The 19,199-nt window shown below is 37.6% G+C and overlaps 1 protein-coding gene across 4 annotated transcripts in view; it reads right to left on the bottom strand.

Annotated features, from left to right (window-relative positions):
- The window catches only part of Sesn (Sestrin), a 149,421-nt gene that overhangs the window by 100,017 nt on the left and 30,205 nt on the right, over positions 1-19,199 (bottom strand). For all 4 annotated transcript variants that reach the window (XM_070665737.1, XM_070665734.1, XM_070665736.1 and 1 more), the window contains exon 6: positions 726-755. In XM_070665737.1, the coding sequence (XP_070521838.1) occupies positions 726-755 (30 nt within the window). The remainder of the gene's footprint in view (positions 1-725; positions 756-19,199) is intronic.

Here is a 19,199-nt window from a genome sequence, read left to right as displayed (position 1 = left end):
AACGTGACTCTGAGGTACATTCTCTCGCGAATCTTGTTTTACGTAAGAATTCAATATAAATGAAGGTACGGAAAGATTCGTAGGATCTTCCCGAAGAAACATAAATTCGAGAAGAAGAGTAAGAGTAACAATAGATCGTGCGGCTGATATATAATTTATCATTTCCAATGCGCATTGATTATTTTTGCATCAATACATACATACAAACGTTAGTCTCTTTCCATTTTTCCTGGTCTTTTTTTTAATCGAAAACGTGGAAAAAAAATTAGAAAGTTCGAAGAGTCGAGATTAATATCCTATTATGATTAAGTCGAGGCGTTATTAACCGTGTTCTACGAAAGTAGAAAAATGATAAAATAAGCCGGCAGATAAGTCAGAGTCGTTAGAATTTTTGCATTCTCACTGCTTGCATCGCGTTGACTCACCATTTTATGATAATAGTCACGTAGACGTGTAATTTTCCGCGCGGAATTAACGTCGGAAAACTTTTATCGGTAAAACGCTCTTCTTTGTTTATATTCGAACCGTTTAATACCGTATTACGGCACCGCCTATTACAGTTATCGCCTACCTAATAATTCATTATTCATATTAATGAGATATTTAGACTTTTTATAAAGAATCCCACCCCAATAAACATATTTGAGCTTTTTTAATTCAATCACAGTCATAAAGGTGGATATATAAAATTTCTAATTATTATATAAGATTTGTTATTGACTCACCTTTTCGTCGAGGTTGTTCAGATCCGGTAACTGAAACAAAAAAAAGAATACAAATTGTATTAATGAAGTCAAAAAGTTGCATTAAGTAAATCTAAATAATTAATTTGCACTTGGGACGGTGTATTTAAAATTCAAAATCAAACGTGGTCAAGTGTCGATTGATGCAGCATGCACTCAGAATAAATTATTCGTATAACACAGGGGCAAAAAAAAAAAAAAAAAAAAAAAAAATTAAAGAGAACCTCGCGCGAACATATGTCATCGAGAAAAAGAGACGGCTTATACGCCACCTATCCAAGTCATTTCGAAATGATGTCTCCGGCTTTACCGACAACACAACCAGTTACATCGATCCGCACAGTGTACAAGAGAAACGCTTTGCCGCCGGCGAGGCGCCCGGCAATGTCGACAGATGCCGCCTAGCGTCGTAAAATTGTGAGATCCCTCGCAAATTGAAGGAAATTGATGCCAATTTGTATCAATCAGCCGTCGTGGCTGGTTACATTCTCGCGAGCTCCGCACACAACGTGTTGGGATTAATTTAATACTCGATGTGTCGGACTGCTTGATTAACTTTCATGGCCGCCGTACGTGCTCCGAAAGAGAAAAGGACACATATGCCGGAATCCCATATAACATTTTCCACGGAGATCGATCTACCCGATAAATAATGCAAATGCTTCTTCGTGAGACGGAAAAGGACAATTAATACTATCGATTTTACCATACATCGCTGAACAAGTGCTTTCGATAAAGCTTCGGGAAACGATCAAACTGTTAATCTCACGAAATCAAATCAATATAAAATATTTAACGCAATAAAAAAAAATAAAAAAAAAGAAAAAGAAATGTTTTATTATAAAAATTCCTTCGGTCCTTTTTTTTTTTTTCTTTTCTATATTTCCACGAGAGAGGGACGACGGACTATCGTTCATTCTTACCGCACGGTATAAAATAACCGTGGCCCGGGATTCATATTGAAGTGCGGATGCCGCAGGATGAATTGATCCGGCCGGTGGATCGGATTATCGGGAGAGCTATCGATTAAAGTTTCCAGCGGTCCTTTTATGTCGTCTCCTCTCGTTCATCCGGACAATATCGAAACCGCTGACCGTCCTCGGTCAGCGGAATCCGTCGCCGCTCCAGTAAATGCGTAATCGCGCATAAATCAGAGCGCGGGGAAGGAGCGAGCGCGGCGCGATGCATATTTATGCGCCCGCAGCAGCGAGAAATTAAATTCACACATTTCATCGGCCCTATAAAGCATGCGCATATTTCGTACGGCGGAACGCTGAGAATGCAAGTCGCGGAGAGGCGGGAACGAGAAGGACACACGGGTCCGGAAGAGATTCGTGCTTTCCGTGATCTCTCCCATTGTCCGCGCATACTAATTGGATTGCCTTCATTAAGACATCCGCGGGCGTGGGAAGGGAGGGGGAGAAGAGGGGGAGAAAGGCGTTGCGCGACGGATTCATTAACGATTCAACGCGACGGCGATGCAGAATTTTTGTACAGCTCGTGTATCTTCCTGGCGGATAGCTTTCCCGCGAGGCGACCCGTCGTATTCTGGATTATGGCAGGCGAGAGACGCGCGAATGTCTTAGCTTATATTTATTCATAAGATCCAGATTATACGGCACGCTACACTCCGAATAATTTGGCCAGAGCCAACCGAGTAATATTCCAAATAATGCCGAGTGCAAAATTCATTACGTTAATTCCTTATCAGTCACGCTCGTGAAACTAAATTTTTTTTTTTTTGCAACGATTTATCGCGCGTCCGAAAAAGTAACGGAATATTATATTACCGGGGATCTCTCCTTCTGAATGGCTGAACTTTCTCGCCATTGTCGGTCTATTTTGACATTCCGCACGTCCTCGCATACCGTCGAGTGTGCAACATTGTGAAATAGTTTAATGAGCTGTAAGTAGGATAATTGCGTGCGTCTCGTACAATATGTTCGAGACATATAAATAGACCGAGCGTTGCGAAGCTCAGTTACAGCTTTAATCTGAAAAATAACTGAAAAGAGGTTGCTTCTTAAAATAAGATCCATGAATCGGGACAACCGGCGAGCAAAAAATAAAACCCTGAATAATAAAATCTGGATCTATCATTTTTAACAATCCAGTTTCTAATAAAACTCAAATACCTTTGTAATAAAATTCTCGAAAGACACAACGTGGATAAATAAAAAGAATTAATTTTACAAAATAATTCTTTCCAGTACGAAATTATCCTATCGCGTATTAATAAATTGAACACAACTTTAAACCAATTTGAATAGACTGTAACTATATCGCGTCAGATATCGTATGCCGGCGTGTACCTACCACGCGGATGATCATTTGTACAATTTCTGCAGACAAATTATTCTCGCGGAGAGAATAATTTGCGGGTTTGCAATGAATAACAGGAAACTGACGCGGAAATAATAGCGGTATCTTGTTTGCGTTTTATTAGAAACATAAACAAATAGCACGCTGTTGATTATGCATTCTCGCGGTCTATGGCATCCAATGCATAATCACGCTTATATACACGGTTTGCTCCTAAATCTCGTATGCGCACACAATTTGTTGAAACGCGGCATTGTCGCCCCGCGTGACGACAGCACTTTACTACGCCTGCGATTTACGCGGCGAATAAACTTTGATTTACCAACGCTATTTCGCCGAAACGAAATTTTTGCCCGTCACATCCGCGGCGAGAAAAAAAAAAGCGCGACAAGGTCATTTGCCGCGAGCAACGTAACGTCGAACGACCCAATCGATTAGGCTTGCCTCTTCGCGACCGGCTCGATAAAATTATGATCACCGCCGCGCGTTTTATCTCGCAGCCACCGTTTTCGCAATTTCAAACTGCTCGCGATATCTTTATTCGTCCCGAGAACGCGCATTTCTATCACCGGGCTTGGCCAATTTCACGTCTCACGTCGGCTTTATATCCGCGTCTTCGTACATTTTTATAGCAAATTGTATATAAACGCCGATGAACAACTCCGCGATACGACGTAATAAAATATTCCATTAGCAGAATATTTTACGAGTTAACGCCGCGAACGATAACACTTACCCGCGAATAAACGTACCCTCAATCAAGTCGGATAATAAATAATCTCCCCGCATCTTCCCTGGCGATAACTTCGCGCTAATGATCAATGAATATCGAGGGCAATAATTAACGAAGAGGATAAACAACGTCAAAAATAAATTACGTTATTTTACACTGATATGAACTTATATATCGCTCGGTGCTACCATTTAAATCATTTGACTTCTATATTTATCGATGTCGCCGCGTTTATAATAATTATACGCGACAATTATTTCTAGACGTTGCCGACTTATAATCACATTATGTTCGTACCCGAGTGCCTCCTCGGCAAATTTCTCTCTCTTATTTCAGTATTTTCGAACAGCATTGTCGATTAAATATACAAAATCTCGGCGAGCGGTTGTAGTCTTCCGTGAAATTGCACGAAGTGCAGTACCGTTGCGGGTTAAAGAGACGAGCTGGAGGGAGTCTCTTTAGTATTACCAGCCTCGTTTGGAGCAGAACCTCCTTCGTTTCAGCATTCGCCGATACTCTTCGCGCGAGCGAGCGAAAGAGAGAAGGAGCGAGTTTCCCCCGCACACGTAAGCCGGTAGAAACTGGCTCTCTTCCTTTGAGGTTCTCTCGGTCTCGGTGAACGAAAAAATTTACCGCGAGCCTCTCTCGTCTCGTCGAAATTTATTTCAACTCGCCTCCCGCGAAGCTCTCATCCATCTTTCCGGTCCGTAAAGTAGAACTCGAGGTACGTTCCAAGGGTCGTGCCGACCGACAGACGTAAACTCGTGCGAACACGCAAGACCACGCGTAACGAATTTACGACCACCGACAAACGGAAGACGTTCATATAACGGTAGCGACGGTCCGCGAACCAATATGCCGGCGATATAAAGTACAAGAAACTAAAGGAACACGTGTGAAAAAAAAAAAAATGCAGAAGGTACGAAGAGAACGAAACGCCGGAAAAATAAACCGTAAAGTTAAGTGACAATTTAATATTTTATCAGACAACGTCCCGTGATTATTCAAATTGAATAAGACACAAAATGTAATTTCGTTCATGATGTTACTTTGAAATAAAGAAACGCGAGAGTACACAATTCGCGTAACGGTACAACGGTTTTATTGTGTCGTCGACGTAATCTCAAAAAAAAAAAAATCTGTTTCTTCGCACTTCAAACTGTTGTACTATAGATATATCTAATATCAGTACAAGGTACAAGTGCCATCGCTGGTGTAACGGTACCAGCTCATGACGAACATTTACAATGCACGGACGATCAGATGTTCGATGAACGATTACGTTACAGACGTGATTACCGCCAGTATTTTTCGCGACTACTCATCAGACTTCTTCGAACGATGATATCCTTCCGAGAGATCAAAGTCTCGATGATTTTATTTTGCTCATAACGTCACCACCTATTTACACCTAACTATTTACAACTTAGTCGATTTTCGAGACTTCGAGCGCTCCTTAATGCAAATTTAATAAAACATATTTTAGCAAAGTGCCTTGTGCAACATATAAATTACGAACTTCTGGCATTTACTTTAATAATTAAACAACTGCAGTAAAGCACACATTTAAATAAATTTTAAATCTCTATTCCGGCCACGTTATTATGCGCGTCGTGTAAAAAGAAATTAATTACGAAATGTTACGTTAAAATTGTTCTTTTCAATTATCGTTACCGTTTCGAAGTCGTGCAATATTGAAACGGTGCTGTACACGAAAGTGCGAAAGCTTATCTGCTATGCGAGGCTGCATCTTCGGCCACCGCTTCGCGACATCGATGGAATATAAATGACGGGAATATTCCGCGTGCGATCAAGTTGTTTCGAGTTCACCGGTGACTTTGGTACAAGCAGGATATTACACCGTTTTCCCTTCGGCTTTATAATCCCGCTGCATGTCCGCGTGGTCTTGCGAATTCGCAGCCGGCTGTTACCCGGCTCTTAATCTAAAACCTAACGATACAGCGGGGTCCATAAAACGGCTAGGATAAATCTGCAGTGGCACAGCTGCCGTACGGGACCATTAAATCTTAACAGCAGTTGGTGTAACCGCCCCGGTTTCTAGGACGAGGAGACGGAAGGGAAGTGAATCGCTCGCGCCGCGATGCCACCTGTAGCAAGTGTAGGTTGAATCAATCACCTGCTAACGACGAGTAGATCCAAATGTTTTCTTTTTTTCCTTTTTCTTCTCTCTCTCTCTCTCTCTCATTAGTTTATCGCCGTTTTCTTACACATGTAAAATGTTTACAAAATTTGACTTACGTAACATTTAGCAAAATACAATCGTGTTAAATTTTGTACCTCTATCTTTACATTAAATCGACGTATATCTTACAATTAACTCTTGCTAGATTTAAATGTTTAGGATAATTAAAATTACAAAAGTAATAATAAAATCAGTCAAATATTCTCTTACTCACAACATTAAAAATTTTTTTATAACATTCAAACATCGATGCACCTCTTCTTCGTCTGGTTCATTAAATATTATATTAATATCAAGTTATTTTAACAAACTCGTCTGCTTGTTATTATCTTTAAATGACTTCCAAGTTTTTAATTCGCTACGCTAGATATAATTTCGTTTATGTATTAAATCGGAGTTTTAACACGTTCAAATTTTATTTACAAAAAAAAAATATATATATATATTATGTCATAATTTTTAGAAAATAAAAATCAACACAAATTTTTAAATCGTTATATCAATCTGTAAATATGATAAGTTCAATATTATAAATTATAGTCATAATTAAACGATTTATTCAAAAATTAACCGTCTTTCTCATCTCGCGTAATTTCAGATGTCTTTCCTCGAATAACACTCGATGTTCTAATAAAAATAACGCGAGTCACCGCTCTAATTAAAATTAAAAAAAAAATGCCCCAAGGTATTACAGTATATCAATAATTGTGTTAGTTACGTACTGTAATATGCAATAATATCTTTGTCATTTCTGAAATATACATTTGACCCAAGGCTCTTCCACGCCAACGACCATCCTTAACCGTCAAAGATACCATAGCGACTAGGATTCTCACCAGCGCAAGAAAACCGGATACCGATATCTGCGTGTACACTCGTAGCTGAGACTCTATCGAAGAACGATGATATAAACTCTTCAAGTGATGACGTACCATCGCGACTAATAGCAAACGCGGCGCGCTTTAACCCCCGATCAAGAGCCAAGGCAGAAGAATGGTGACGCAAAGGGCAGCGACGCAGCTGGACAGCATCGCCAGGGGACTCGCGGCCGTCTCCATCTCCATGTTCTCCGTCGAGCCGTAATCTTCGTCAGGCACGAATTCGCGTATTTCCACGTCGCAACGGAAACACACGCGTGCAGTGCTACTTTTGAAGTGAGATCCGTCCTTACGCAACACCTGTGCCCCCGAGCCCTTACGTTCTAGCTTCCAGCCGGGCTCCTGCATTAGCATCATCTTATACGCTCTCGTCAAACTCGAGCCCGCGATCAAAGAGTCACGCCTCAAAGCCGCCCCGGCTCTCGTCGAATCGTCGTCAGACGGGAAGCTGGGAGCTGCAAGATTTCGGTTTGCTGAATACTTCGCGAGGTAACACGGCCCTCGCGGGGAAATAGTTGGTTTAATTGGTTTCCGAAGATGCACGTCGTTTCCGCAAAGACAATATCTTCGCTGGCGCCGCCGTTGTCTAACGTACGATATATTGTCGGTACCTGCAAAGGAAAGTTCTAGCATAAATCGGTGAATTGTTCGCTGCACCGCACAACGATGACTTTAATAACACGATCGATCGCACACGATGGTTCAAACGGGCGATTCTACGTGACGAAAAGTTTTCATAAAGTTGATACCATATTGAAGAATTCCTTTTGTTTCATGTCCGATTACGTGACGGATTTCGAAAGTATTGGCTGCTGGATGTTATTGCACAAGTTTAATTTTACAAGTTTTTTTTTTTTTTTTTTTTTTTTTTAAATTAAATAATATTATGTTATTGGATGTAATGGTATTTAATATTTTTAGTACCCTAGCTCCTATCTTTCGTTATTATATTGTATGCATCTTTTGTTTGAAAGTACACAAAGCTACTATTGAGTTCCTGAACTCACAACTACCGCTTATCAAACGTGTCGCATTTTACGAATGCATTACAGCCTCGAGCGAAAAGCTAGAAACCGTTCATCGTAGTTCGTTGGCGATTCATCGGTTTCCTGCTGGCAGAAACGAGTATTAATCGAAGCAACTTCGACAACTTTGCGACAGTTTCCGGCAGCGAGATCGCAGATAGCGCGTACTATTAATACAGTCGTCGATCGCCGCACTGTAGAGCTATATTCGCGATCGAGAGTAATCTCGTAAATGCGCCGAAAAATAATCAAACAAAAACTCGACCGAATCCAGTATCGAGATCAATAAAATATGGCGAAAACTGCAAATCCGCTTTTATTTTACATAACAAAAACATATTTTATCCGTGCGCGTAATTTTAAATAAACGCCGCAATTACAATACTTTAAAATAGTTATCACGTTTTAAAAGAGTTAACGCATGAAAAATAATTGTCAATAATAAACGCGCCACTGTTGAAATATCCCTCATTAAAAAAAAAAAAAAAAAAAAGAAATCAATATAAATTCGCACATTATTAAAGATCCTTTTTTCTTTTTCTTTCTTTTTAATCAACGAGCGAAAATGTTATCGTACGCTTTCCAATACTAATGTAATCGATTTAATCCAGCGACTTAAAAGTAATAAATTAAACAAAACACAATGCATTCGTTAAACATTTGCACGGACATTGAAAATTAATTCGCATTAATCTTCATCAGCCTGCGCGATGCTCATATATAGACTGCTTATTTTACTATGTACTTAGTGCATTTCCGTACTCAATTTTCTATAAAGCCCTGAAATAGTCAATGTCGCACTGCACATAATTAAACTGCAATTTGCCATGTCGGTGATTAAGGCTTGTCGAATTAAATCCGTTTGCGTGTGAGGCTAAACAGGTCGAATGACAATGCACTCTGATTATAGACGGGCAACGACTCACATCGGCACGAGCGAACATGAAAAGCGGATTCGCGATTATGATTATTGGGGAAAGTACACGATTGCGTACCTACTTCTATACGTACATCGTAATCCCATTTCTACATTAATATCGGGACCGCGCCGTTTGTCACGAAAACCGTGTAAATTTTTTTAAATATTCCTTGTAATTATTCACACACGGGAAGTTGAATGCAATTAATATAAATTATATTTACGTAACGTCAAAAAAGTTTTTTTTTCTTCTACTTCTTTTTTCCGCTATTCCATTACGATAATTTCTCGTTTTATACCTCACTAAATAACGGAGATATTATATTAGTGCGCCTCTAATTCCATATATTAATTATAAACTATAACATAAATTTTATGCGCATAGCACCCAACTTCGTGAATAATGATATACGCAATGAGATAGGCATGTAATGAGATAGTTACAATATTAATACTCTTGCATAATTTCGCGAAAGTTACGCGGCACGGCTATCGTTTAGTTCATCAAGTAGTTTTTACGCGCAACGAAACTCTTAATTACCTAAATTTGACGGTAATGATCATATCCCGATAGCTGAAAGTAACGCAATTGCAAGCAGGTTTCGTCGCGGTGGAATTTTTTAACGTTTCCGGGGCTAAGAGAAATGCAAATTGAAGATCAAGTACCGCGAAGTATTACTTAGAACCATTTCTCTTGAAGTTAGTGAGACAAGGGGTAATAGAATTTTCTTACGACCCGATTTTCTTTTACTGCACCACGCCGTGGGAACAATGATCAATGATTGCCGGGAGGTCTCCCACCATTCAAGGGGAATATCACAATGCAGAAATTAACATATTAAATAAAGCCAAATGCGACATTGTTTGAACAATGACGGGCTGGCAAATGCAAACCGATGGTTATCATCGAGCAAAGTGCAGGGGCAAAGTCCTCGCGATGCGGTAATAATTCTGAAAACCTGTTCAAAGTCGGAAGAGAGGCCTGTACCTATTTCTCGTCGCATTCTAGGACAATACACTTTCGAATCGCAACTTGTACTACTTTCTCCGGATAATTAGGATTTTGTAAAAAGCTTGTTCCGTTACTGGCGGGATCTTTATGCCGATATGGGCGGCGAGGCGATCATAAAGACGCGATTCCGTCATCGAGCACGCCACTGTACCATCGCGAGATGATGGCCCGTGATTTCTCCTACATTGATGCGAAGCGTCGTTCGCATTATTCATAAATATACGACACGTACCACAGGCAGCCGCGTACTAAGTAAACGTAGCGCGAAAAAAAAAAAACTCGCGAAGAATAATAATTTTATTTGCAATTAATATTTCGATGTTGACAATGTGTCGGGAAAAAAAAGGTGCTAAGTGCAAGATACACCGACCGTACAACTCTTTACGTAAGTGACGTTAAAAAAAAAAAAAAATGCTTGCGACATTCTGAGATTCGTTACCTGATACGTTTATAATTATTAGCTTCATGGAAAACTCATTATGTCTAATGATCGCGGGTGAAATAAAAATTTCAGATCACGCGGAAGACTTGTTGTTTACGACATTTCCAATCCCAACGGTGAACCAGAATAATATAAAATATTTGTGGAAAAATGATAATTATTCAATCGCGTTCGTTTATTGCGATAATTATAGCCAAGCTCTTATTTCGGAAATAAAAACAAAAAGTTATAAATAATGTAAATATAAAAACAATAAAAAAAAAGAGACGCATAATTATTATCTTTCTTGGGTCTTTAAAATTTCATTAAAAATTAACCAGATTAATTGTTTATTAATTTATCATATAAAAACAGTGCCCATTTGTTAAATCATATTAATGAATTAAACATCTGTTATCAACTTGTAAATTACCATTTTACGAATAATAATTATACAATAAACGTTAGATATTTTGCAATAACTTGTGTAATAAAAATCAGTACACTTTCTGCAATATTCTTCAAAAGAATAAGGGGGCACGAATAAAAATGTAAGATATTTTTTTTTTTTTTTTTAAAGCAGCGACTTTCGGATCATCCTGTAAGCGCGCGGTTGCCTGTATACGTCGCGGACGCGCCGAATGCAACGGCGGATGCGAAAAAGCTCGCGGATCATGTCATTTGCAAAGGCTTTGTAGCCTTTTGTTCTACGAGCTGGCAAATCTCGGTGCAGCTTTGACGCTGCAATCTGGCTGAAAAGCGCCGCTGTGCAGCGCGTTTCCATGCACGTGGAATCCACGGCAGCGAAAACACGGAAAAATGCCAGCCGCGCGTCATGTCGGAGAAATGCGGGTGAAAAACAGCGGTGTAACTGTAGTTGCGAGAGAGAGTTTAATTTCAAGTGGTTTTTTATTCTAACAGAATTTTTATTTCGAAAAATTATTCGCAAAGATATTTTTAATTTTGCAGATACTAGGGAAAGTAACAGACTCGAACGGAAAAAATTTATACGCGCATCGCGTCAATTTAGTTACGTCGATTTTTTATACGTCGTTTAATTACGAGTTTTATATATATATGTATATACTTTTTTTTTTTTTTTTTTAATAAACGAAAGGCGAAAAAAATGGTGACCCCGGGGGGGAGGGGATAGGCTCGCAAACAAACGCGTTCGTTATTTTCGATTTTGGAATAGTGTAGTCTACCGATCGAACCGACAAATCTGACAGATTTGGTGATGCCCATGCCGACAACCATTCTATAATTCTTTTTATCCGCCAGCCATTGTCCTTTATCCAGCGACAAAAATCTCTACGTCCACACTGAAAAAGGGAGTTGTCGCGCGCGTCCGGACTTTTCCGTTTTTACGGACGGACAGGAAATATCCTTCGAGAGACACGAGCGCGACGTGTAGTTTCGTGCAAACGAGGGTACGCGATGATAAGAGCGACCTTTTTTTTATTATACAAATAAAATCATGATATTCTCAAGTAAAAAGCGTTAACTCCGAAATCGTAAAACACCGAGTCCCGATAATTGTTGAAATGTGCACATTTTTAGATATTTCTTGATACATAAATTTTTTTTTTTTAATATATATAATATTTTGTTACTTTAATAACCTGCTGACACTTCACATCAGTTTTATATTAATTAAATCAAAGTAAATCTATCGCTTTATTCTAATTTCATGAAGTCAGCTGTAGAATAATTTATACATTCTGATAAATAGCAAAAAACTCTTTACTAACGGTAATCAAGTTAATGTTCCGAATAAATAAATTAAATACGCGACAGCGTATGAACATTATATACGTAATTATTAAACGCGTGCAATGTATATTTTTCACATATTCTCGACGAGGATCAATTTGCAAGGCATTATTTCACTATATCCGCAGCGCTTCCACGAATTTAAACAAAAAGCGTGCATTTCATCGCTTTGTGACGTATGTTTCGATTTTATACAAAACGCAAGCGTAAACGATACAAATGAGTTAAGCAATACCTCGGTATTTCGACCATGTGAACCTCACGTAAAAAGCGTGATAACCAAAGTCGAAATAAAATAATAAACACAAGCTACGGTTTTAATCTCCGAATTGTGGTTCGTTCTTTCCTTCAAAGTTGGTCACTGTACGAAAAAAAAGAAAAAAAAGAAAAAAAAACAATTGACGTCAAAATGCTAAGTTATGTGGCAAATAAGCTAGGTTTACATATTAATGTAAAACTTTAACCAAGCCACAAAATTGGCGAGTCGTTGAAAAGCAGCTTGGCTTTCAGCATTTATAATACGCAATTTCGACGAAGTCGCTGCTTTAAAGTAAATAATAGTTGCTAAACGAATGGCTCTATAAAGATAATTATATTCGTCGATTCGTCATCAGCTTACAGCTTTCGATGCCGTCTAAACTATTTTAATTAAACGAATATATTCCTTGAAATTTAATCGCCTAATTATGTTACATTTATATTCTAAATGAATATAAAAGTAATGAGGTTCTTTAATAGTTAATTGCCCCTAGCTATTTTCTACTTCATATGTATTTGTATCCTTATCACGTTGAATAAAAAATCGTAATAAAAGTAATACTTTTAGCGATAATGCAAGAGAGTGGCAATTATAAATATTAATTTAATGCTAAAAACAGTGAAGCTAATTTCGAACGTTTTTTACGTTTAATCTCGGGTTATTGGTTTCATGCTCCAATTTTCAACGAGCATCAGCTGACTCGGCAAACATTTAGATTAAACCACCTGCCTGTGATTATACAAGATTACACAAGATTTTTGCATATTTACATGACCAGTTTTTTGTTCTGACAAAATTCTATAAATTTTACGGCAAGGATATTTTTCTTTTTTTTTTTAAAAAACAATCTTTCTATTTTTTTTTTATTTTTTTTTTTTATTACCCCGCATGTAACAGTGATTGTTATTTATGTTGCTGAAAATATAATTTACGATACATGCGTAATGGTATTCTTTTACGAACAATATATTTTCTAAATGTAAATGTCATAAATTTAATTATAAACGTATCATGTATATATTCTGAAAATAATTTTAAAACGTGCCAAAATGCTCTTTTTGAACTTTCTTTCACAAAACATACAAAGGGAGATGGCTTTTATCATACAAAAATCAAGTGAATAAAACTGAACAAACATCGAATCAGGTCACTCCATTTGACCGTATGAAAATATAAACCCGGAGTCGCGTATATGACATCTTTTCATTATTTTATCTATTTTTGTTCGTATATCGCGTATGGCAAAACTACACACGGCCGGGGTTGGGCGCAAAATTTAGCCGTGATTCAATACGCATATATTTAATCACAAATTTATGCGACGACACTGTGTAAAGCCCGGATATGCGTTTACATAGGCTACAAGGGCCGTCACTTACCACTGCTTACAGTGACGACGAACCGGTGAACGTTCGATATTAGCATTTCAGATACGGCTAAGTACACGGAATAACAATCTACGGCGTGTGCTGAAAGCGTGCTTCGTCGTAACAAACATTTCATTCAAGCACACAGTATGTATAAATCTCAAAGATTGTTATTAAGTAAATTCTTTTAACCCATAAACACATCAATAACGTCCGATCTTCGTGCTAATCCCTCCGCCAACTCTACTCCGACGGGCTTTTAACTTTGTTCCCACGGAAATATAGCCAGGAAATAAATTTCTCTTACTAATCTGTATCTCTCGATTTTATTTCCAATGTTATATAATTCGATAAGATTATAATCGCGGAGTGAAAGCCGGAAATGCACGAATAGAATAATACAGTTAAAAATAGAAGTAGAAAGAAAGATGGTTGAACAAAATTTTTAATTCAACTTCCACGTACGAGAGATTAAATTATTAACCTAATCACAAAGCAATTTAATAACAAAAATTAAATCCTGTTCACATTCTTTAATTGACAAATTTAATTTTCATATAATTAATGGAACTCTTTCGGATCAGTATTTCCTGTTACTTAACTTGATAAGTTTAGTTTCCAGAAATCATCGATTACCAAGACTAATATTAACGTTAGATTCTATTTATCTGACTTCTAGATTTTTTAATTAAAAGCCGAATATAGAAGTTCTTGATTTTGTAAAATTTTCTATCCTGCACCTAGTCGATCGATAACGTTAAGTTTGTCGTATACGTAAAATTAACCTGAGAAACACGTTACCGAAACGCATGAGAGCTTGTTTGCTATCGTTCGGGTGACCTAGAAAAACAAACAGCTTGATGTGACGCACAATCGGAACGCGCGTTTTCGCTATCGCAACTTTTATTTTAACGCTATCACATCCAGGAGCCAATAATTCCCGCTACAGATCATATCGCACGCGCAGTTTATTCAGGATCGTATTAACATAACGCCAACGCGTATGTACGTTCTTAATGCATGCGATATATAAAACTCAATGACTGCAATAATTTATGATACTAATAAATAATGTATTATTTCAGACGCGTGAAAAGAAACGACATAAAAAAACTTGACAAAAGAGCTGATGTCCCACGACATTTAAATAAAAATTCTTATTCAAGTAACATTTAAATATGAATAATCCTGGCAACAGCAATGTCTCAACGAAACCAAAATTAAAAATATTTAACCATTCAACTTAGACAACTCGCTGAAGATAATAAGAAATATGAAATAACTAAATTTATCACACAGATTAATTTAATTGAATAAAAGCACAGTTTCGCGTAACGACAAATAATTACCGTGTAAACCTGAGAATTTCCTTTATTCCTCTAACCTGTCTGTCATTCGGTTTTGCACATACCTAAAACGGAGCGAGGTACCTCGATTGGGACACGTGGCGATGTTCTAACGAAGCGGCGAGTGTGGTATCTTTTATCTTTGCGTAAACAGAGCGGCAGAGGTCAAAGACGCGTCGCGGCACACTTCGATGTGGAATAACGTCGCCCGGCACCAGACCACATGAAAACTCCGATTCGATGTCTGTCGTTAAATGTAGCACATCCGAGCACCACGAGGTACCGTCCTACCTCAACGGCGTGCAATGCGAAAGTGGGAGACCGCGAGATGCGACGTAACGTTACTGCCGGCCGGCGGGCTGCGCGCGTCTGTGTGAGTAACGTTACGATTGACTCTGGCCGACAGAACGCCCTGATTGGTCCAAAACTCAGAGGCACAGCATGACCAAGACAGTTGTTCTTTAAAGCACACAGCCTCATCGACTGTAGCTCGCGAGCATTGTTCCGATAAACACTCGGGCGTCTGATATATACCGTCGTAATATTCAGATAGAATTATAACCGATAACCAAGTTCGTTACTTTTGAAATTTTCTGTACCTTAGATCTGTTGTATAAAAAAAAAGTCCTTCCTGTGTCTTTTTTTCTTTTTAATTTTTAAATTTAGTTTTATGTAAAAAAAAAAAAAATTTATGTTTAAACCATTTTTCCTCGTTATTTTTGCGTTTAATTATCCTACATTTAAATTCACGGGTTTTAACAAAGTTTTTAGAAAATTTAATCAGAATATGCTCGGAATTCAATTTTGTAATACTAATTACCGTAGTTTTCGCCAATTTACATTAGTACGATCGACACGCAATGTGTATTAAGCACGCGATTTAATACAAAGGGCACATGTGCTCGAGAATGCACAGCCGACGTTATTTTGTGTGCGAATATGTTTCGAGATTTATTGCTTTCACTTTGCTACGTGCCATCTTCACGTAATTTCTACAGCAGAGCTAGTCTCTTTTCGTGGAAACCGCGTTTTACGAATTTCATACAAATTATACAACCTATTTCGCACGTCCTGGAATTTATTATAAAAGAAAAAATGCAGTTAAAGTTTGCGTCAATATGAGTACAACGTTCTCTACTTTTCTATATTATCACCAATTAAATTTAATTTCGTTTTACAAGGTCGTAACATTTATTTCTTTCGCAACTTCAAGTATAATCATTAGATAAGAAAAAAACAATTTTTCACAAAGAAAAAAAAATAGGTTTCTTATAAAAACGTTATATTCCTACCGCAAAAAAAAACTGAATCTCAAATTAATATACAACTCAATATAATATTTTAGAAAATAATTCAACAATTCAGATATTATTATAGATATGGATGCACACCAGTTCAAATCCAGTTGTACAGGAAATCATAACAGCCTCTATTCAATACGAACCCTGATATACCACGTAACAATATGATTTCTAGATCTTCTTGTGAACGCAATTTGCGTCATGTAAACGTCATAGCAGCGCAAATGTGAATAACGACTGATGTAACTTTGTCAAAGCCATGAAATTATTTTCAAAATAATAACTATCGCAACTGTAATTTAACTTAAAATAAATCAATGCAACACATGAAGTGTGCGTTAAAAAAAAAAAAATTATTCGCTTTGAAGTCAATTTTATCCTGAAATTTTGTAACACTGGAAATTTTTGTAGTAATTTATCACTTATGCAACGATACGGAATTCTTTTTTTTTCCCCTCTCATTATTTGCTTATCTTTCGTACATCCTTGTCCTTTTCATTGTCTTCTCTCTTTAGTGACTTGTACTAAAGATAAAGTCGTTTTACTACCGAACAATGCCGGGGAGAAGATTGTTCGCTCGGTACACTTCAACGTATACTTACGAGAATAACGAATTTCCTGATGGAGCAGGAAACATGCGCTTTAAATACAAACGCTTGATACGGAAAATAGAAGAAGAAAAAGATGGTTTTAAAAAATATCCGTTTGGGAAAAATCAAAGGAGCAGATAAACGGAGAAGGCAAATGATCAATAAGTTATTAAAAGGTTTTCTCGAACAATGACGAGCAGTTAAGTAAACGAGACTAACAAATCAAGCGATAAGACGAAAGTCGTAACAACATCAGAGGCGTGTCGAATTTCGACTAATCGATGGTATTGTAACTTGAGCGGCTCGGTAAATTGACGCGTGCTTGTCACTGCAATAGAAATCGGAGCTTAAGCAATATCCTTCCATAAGAAGAACTTATGTTTTAGCTCGAGTCTCGACCACCCGCAGAAAGTATAGCAGTAAACGTCGATACGAATGAAACTCTACTCCCGACAAGGAGCCCAATGATACTCTTAGTGGCTCGCAATCCGAAGAAATATCTTCGAGAACAATTGAATCAATAAAACAACTCGCACCATTGAATGTGATTATCGTCTCGTCGAACTAATAACGTTGGCGATATTTTAATACGTTTAGATATTGCGAGCAATATTTTTTTTTCAGAAAGAGCTGATTAATGTTGAATTTCTAATTTCCTTCTGACGTATTCTACCGCATGTTTTACTTTTTCTTTTTTTTTTTTCTTTTTTTTAACAGAATGTTTATTTCAAACTATAAATATCTCGAAAGAATTGTAAAGAGACCAAGGAAACGTAAAAGCCATTCACCATCGCAACCGATAACGACGCTATATAGTATATGCTATAGCGACATTTTTATCGACCCAAAGGCACAATAACAATTAAATTACAGTAAAAAGAGATTGCAAAAGGTTTTCACAATATCTTACAATAATCCAAAAGATAAGACACAAAAAAAGAGCCACACGCGAAGAGGTAATCGACGCAATATGATAAGATAGTATCGCGGCATTCTCTTTTCGATATCAACGGTATTTCCTAAATACCTTCTAATCTGGCATTGACTCAACATATTTTTTTCGTATGCGATAAGCATCTCATTAAAAACACAACAGCTCTTGTACAAGCCTGACTTAATCCGTTCTCTTTTACGGATCAGAGAATAATTCTACTTAATAACGTATTTAATTCGAGCAAGGCTAATTCTGAAATAGTTTTAATAAAGCCGGATGAAACATAAAAATAAAATATCGACTGTCGGCCCACGCTAAGACTTCAATAATAGGAAATATTCCAGCGCGCACCGGTACAAAAGGTTTATATCAAATGTCCTGCTCATTTTCAATTCGCTACCGAACATATTCCCGAGGTAATATTTCCATAGGTATTTCGCTCGCGGTGGATATTTATTTGCGCGAAGGCCTTCGGCGCGTGGACTGCGTAAAATGGAGTGGAATTTACATGAAATATCTCGCTATTCCGTCGACTGCCGGCCTTTATCTCCCCGCCACCGCGTGCATCTATTTCGCGTCAATGATATCGTCGACAGCGAAAAATGGCGCGAGAGAAAGAGAGAAAAAGAGGGAAAGTCATTACACTGGCGTTCCGATAAACGCGCGCGTATAATTGCGTTGCACAGCGTACTAACACGGTTACACCCTCTTTGATAAATTATGCTGCACCCGGGCGCAATATTTTTTTAATAAAATTACCAGCCAGAGAAAGCTTGCAAAGTGTATATCCTATGAAAGATAGAGAGAGAGAGAAAGAGAGCATGCAACGCATCGCATAAATGTCGTTGAATATTTCAAACTTCGTCGGAGTTCGTCCACTAAGCTCTAGAGTCTTTTTACGGCGCATGTATTATTTTGTTTACGAACTACAAATTAGCTCGAGAGACGCTCTCTTCTCTCGTAGCAGTCATTTCCTACTTTTCAATCGATTATCGGAGATAAAGCGCAGTGCGGGTAAAAATTTGATGCATTATATAAAGATTATAAAGTATTAAACTGCATTCTTCATATTTTAGAAAACATTTAGAAAATATTACGTATTTTGTGTAAATAACTTACACGTACTCTATATGTCGATCTCATTTTAAATTCTTATTACGTTTTTCCCAGCGCTCTTCTTTTTGCATTTTTTGTTTTTGTTGAAAAAACATTCAGTATCATATTTTTGACTAAAGTATCGAAAAACTTCTAACAAGCTCGCTTCTAAAAAAAAAAAAAAAAAAAAAAAAAAAAAAAAAAAAAAACAGACGAAATAGCAATTCCGCGAAAATAAAAACTCTGTAATAAACCGAAACTTCAGATTAAATGTCGCA

This window comes from Cardiocondyla obscurior, linkage group LG14 (genome assembly GCF_019399895.1).
Source record: "Cardiocondyla obscurior isolate alpha-2009 linkage group LG14, Cobs3.1, whole genome shotgun sequence".
NCBI classification, from domain to species: domain Eukaryota; kingdom Metazoa; phylum Arthropoda; class Insecta; order Hymenoptera; family Formicidae; genus Cardiocondyla; species Cardiocondyla obscurior.
This window is presented reverse-complemented; position numbering and strand designations above follow the sequence as displayed.